At 44.6% G+C, this 3,835-nt stretch overlaps 1 protein-coding gene across 1 annotated transcript; it reads right to left on the reverse strand.

Annotated features, from left to right (window-relative positions):
• Positions 1–1,654: 1,654 nt before the first annotated feature.
• On the reverse strand, positions 1,655–3,518 carry LOC111659191 (dnaJ homolog subfamily C member 5B-like). Its single transcript, XM_023412049.2, has 4 exons — positions 3,356–3,518; positions 3,046–3,259; positions 2,795–2,969; positions 1,655–1,860 (listed from the first exon to the last, which is right to left on the reverse strand). Exons 1-4 carry the CDS (start codon positions 3,460–3,462, stop codon positions 1,763–1,765), a joined length of 594 nt encoding a protein of 197 aa, XP_023267817.1. The 5' UTR covers positions 3,463–3,518; the 3' UTR covers positions 1,655–1,762.
• Positions 3,519–3,835: the final 317 nt, after the last annotated feature.

A 3,835-nucleotide genomic window follows, 5' to 3' on the forward strand; every position in this document is an offset into this window, starting at 1 on the left:
CAACTAAGGCCTCCCACGGAACAGTCAGCTCTATGAAATATACTTTCATTCTACTCCTAGACCACAAAACTATATCAGGCCTTAGCTTTGTACTGGCTATTTCCTGGGGAACAAGAAGCTTTCCTCCTAAATCTACCTGCATTTCCCAATCACAAGCACCTTCTAAGCTGCCTTGCCTTCTTGTTCTTGTTGTCTTACCAACTTTCTCTCCCTCTTGAACAAACTTGATTGCAACTCTCTTTATTTTAGGCTCTCCTACATTTGCCTGCCTCCGTGACTCTTCAATGTATGAATGAATCATAATATTATGGATTATGAAATAAAAGCCCCCCGAAATAAACAAATATTTCCAAGAGACTTTTACCTTTAGTGGGCGCAGCAGTTCTGACAGGAGGAAGTCAGGTGACGTAGTATAAAGAGGGGGAGGGGAGTGTGTGTTTCTTTTATCCAGGACAATGTTAACCACGTTTGTTATTGTTACCGTGGCGATGAAGGTCCAGTACACCTGCTGTTTCAGGAGATATTCTTCTAGGTCGAGTCAGACACTGACCTGAGATCAGCTGTGGTCCAATCAGTGAAAAGACCATCAGCTGTTTGTTGTAGCGCCCTCTACAGGACAGACGGACACACAGCAGGCTGTTCAAACTGATTTATTCATCTGAGCACATGACTACAGGTGTGGTCTCATGTACCAGGTGCACTCTCAGCTTCATTCAGAAATAAATATCAACAAAACAAACAAAACCAAAACAATATTTACATCAACAATGAGATTTAAATCACGTTACCATGGTTACAGTTTACAAAACGTGAAGAGCAACGATCTAATGTTGAATCATAACTTTTTTTTTTTATGTATATTTTTTTGGGCTTTTATGCCTTTAATGGACAGTGACAGGAAGCAGGGAGGCAGAGAGGGGGAGTGACATGCAGCGAAAGGAATCATAACTGTTAATTATAATTAGTGTGTGAACAGTCTGAATGTGTGACACAGACCAATCAGGGAGAGGGGGCGGGGTTAAATCTGTGTTAAAGGAACAGTCTGACATTTAAGAAAACTACAGTCCCTGAGCGACCAAAAGACAGAGCTGCCCTCAGAGAACCTGCAGGTTACCTGGAGACAGTTACCTCATCACAGAGACAGACAGAGAGACAGAGACACAGACAGACAGAGACAGACAGACAGACATACAGACAGAGAGAGACAAACAGACTGAAAGACGAAGAGACAGAGAGAGACAGAAACACAGACACAGACAGACAGAGACAGACAGACAGACACAAAGACGAAGAGACAGAGAGAGACAGAAACACAGAGACACAGACAGACAGAGACAGACAGACAGACACAAAGACGAAGAGACAGAGAGAGACAGAGAGAGACAGACAGACTGAAAGACGAAGAGACAGACTGAAAGACAAAGAGACAGAGACACAGAGAGAGACAGACAGACTGAAAGATGAAGAGACAGAGAGTCAGACAGACAGACAGAGAGAGACAGAGACACAGACAGACAGAGACAGACAGACATACAGACAGAGAGAGACAAACAGACTGAAAGAAGAAGAGACAGAGAGAGTCAGACAGACAGACAGAGAGAGACAGAGACACAGACAGATACAGTCAGACAGACAGACAGAGAGAGACAGAGACAGACAGACTGAAAGACGAAGAGACAGAGACACAGAGAGAGACAGAGAGAGACAGACAGACAGAGAGGGACAGAGAGAGACAGATAGAGATGAATGAGATTTGTAGTCTTCATGTGTAGGTGTCTCCATATCTGCGCTGTCCCTCAGTGATCAGCTGAGTTTTCTCGCTGGCATTGGTCGGCTGGTGAACGATCGGAGCGCCGGCATCTGCAGGGAAACAAACACACCTGTCACAGGTGAAGTCTTCAAACCAATTCAGCTCACGACCCTGACCTGAGAGCATGTGACACATCCTCCGATAGTGGATGATGATTAAAGGATTCTAGTTTACATCAGAGCTCAGAAATATTTTCAGCTGCTCATTAATGAAGTTTTAATTGACAGATTATTCATTATTCACATAGTGGAGGGGGGTGTGGTCAGCCTGCAGCTACAGGAGAGGCGGACAGGTGGAGGTGAGCAGTGACAGGTGAGTCAATATATGATATATATACATCCTCTGATATATGAAGATATACGGTTATAACATGTATGAAATGTTTATATTAAAAACATCTATGTGATGAATTTTTACTGACATGTTGTGAGTTTTCTATGTCAGACTTCTGTGTTCACATTATATATTTTATTTATTTAAGTTTATTTATACGACATACATGATAGTAGAGAGAGACCGATGTGGGACTCGAACGCCCAAAAATCTATATGTTTATATATGTTCTTCTTTTTCATTAGTTTTAAACTTCACATTCCGGGAAAGTCTCAGACTATATAATATCAACATAATATATGGACATGAATATTAATGTAATATCTGTCAATAATAAAAACATATATACATAAATGTATATATTTGTTTAGGCTAGATACACATATCAATATATGTACATATATCATATATTACATTTCTGTATGGGATGTTAGAATGCATTCATTATTATTAATTAGAAATAAAACACCTTACTATGTCATTAAGAGATAAATGAATATTTGAAGATGATTGGTCAGTGCTGCCTCAGATAATCAATCAATAATCTGAACTGATCACCTGATAGATGAGGCTCAGTTTGAAGAGGAAGAAGAACTAATACATATCTGCAACACCGTCAAAATGAAAGCTCAGGACTTCCTGTTGTCTCACCGCTGTCGGGGTCGTTGCGTATCTCTTCCTCCAGGTCGTCGGGGGAGATGTAGTCTGACTCCACCCCCTCACCTGTGGGCGTTGGCTTGAGTTTGCCGCAGCAGCAGTTGCAGCAGCAGCAGAGGCAGCAGCAGCAGTAACAGCCGGTCAGGACACCGCACACCACGAACGCACCCTGACACACAGACAGCCATTAGTGACACCCTCACTGTCAGTCTCACAGTACAGCAGTGTAAGCCCCGCCCCCTCACCTTGGCCCACCAGGTGGACAGCATGAAGTAGGTGTTGACGTTGTCCTCTCCGAACTGCTGAGCCACGTAGAGTCCCAGAGAGCCGTACGAGTCGTAGATGTTCCTCTTGCTGAGGTCGGACAGGACGGCGTGGGCGCTGTTCAGCTCCTTGAACTTCTCCGCTGCCTCCGGGTTCTCCGGGTTCTTATCAGGGTGGAACCGCAACGCCAGCTTCCTGTCACCAGACACAGACGATAGCTGAAAGCTCTGGAACAAGCTAGTGAGTAATGATCAGCTGCTGCAGGTGAGTGGGCGGGGCTGTGAGCTTCACCTGTAGGACTTCTTGATGTCGTCATGGCTACAGCCTTTCTCCAGACCCAGGACCTGGTACAGAGACTCTCCAGAGGTGGACAAGGTTCGCTGCCTCCTCTCAGACATCCTGACACCATCACCTGCCGCAGGTGGACATGAGTCAGAAAGGGACCTGGACCTGGACCTGGACTTACCTGAGTCTCAGCCTCAAACATTCATTTAAACAGCCGATCCACTGGTTTAATTGGTCGGACTGGACAGAAACTCTTAGACAAACTGGTCTACAGAGACTTCCTGTTTCTAGAACCACAGGAAGTGGTTTGTTGATCAGGATCATCATTATTGTTTCAAACTGATGGTCCGACACAAGACAAGACGTCAGTGGACAGACACCTGTCCTCAGGTACCCCCCCACCACCACCACCCTCACAGCTGACCCCTGACCTTTAACCTTTATACATCTGCTGCTGTTTGTCTGAGTCAACAGGGTGAAGAGTTC

This window comes from Seriola lalandi, unplaced genomic scaffold (genome assembly GCF_002814215.2).
Source record: "Seriola lalandi dorsalis isolate HSWRI2012SDOR001 ecotype SW California unplaced genomic scaffold, Sedor1 jcf7180002054475, whole genome shotgun sequence".
Lineage (NCBI taxonomy): Eukaryota > Metazoa > Chordata > Actinopteri > Carangiformes > Carangidae > Seriola > Seriola lalandi.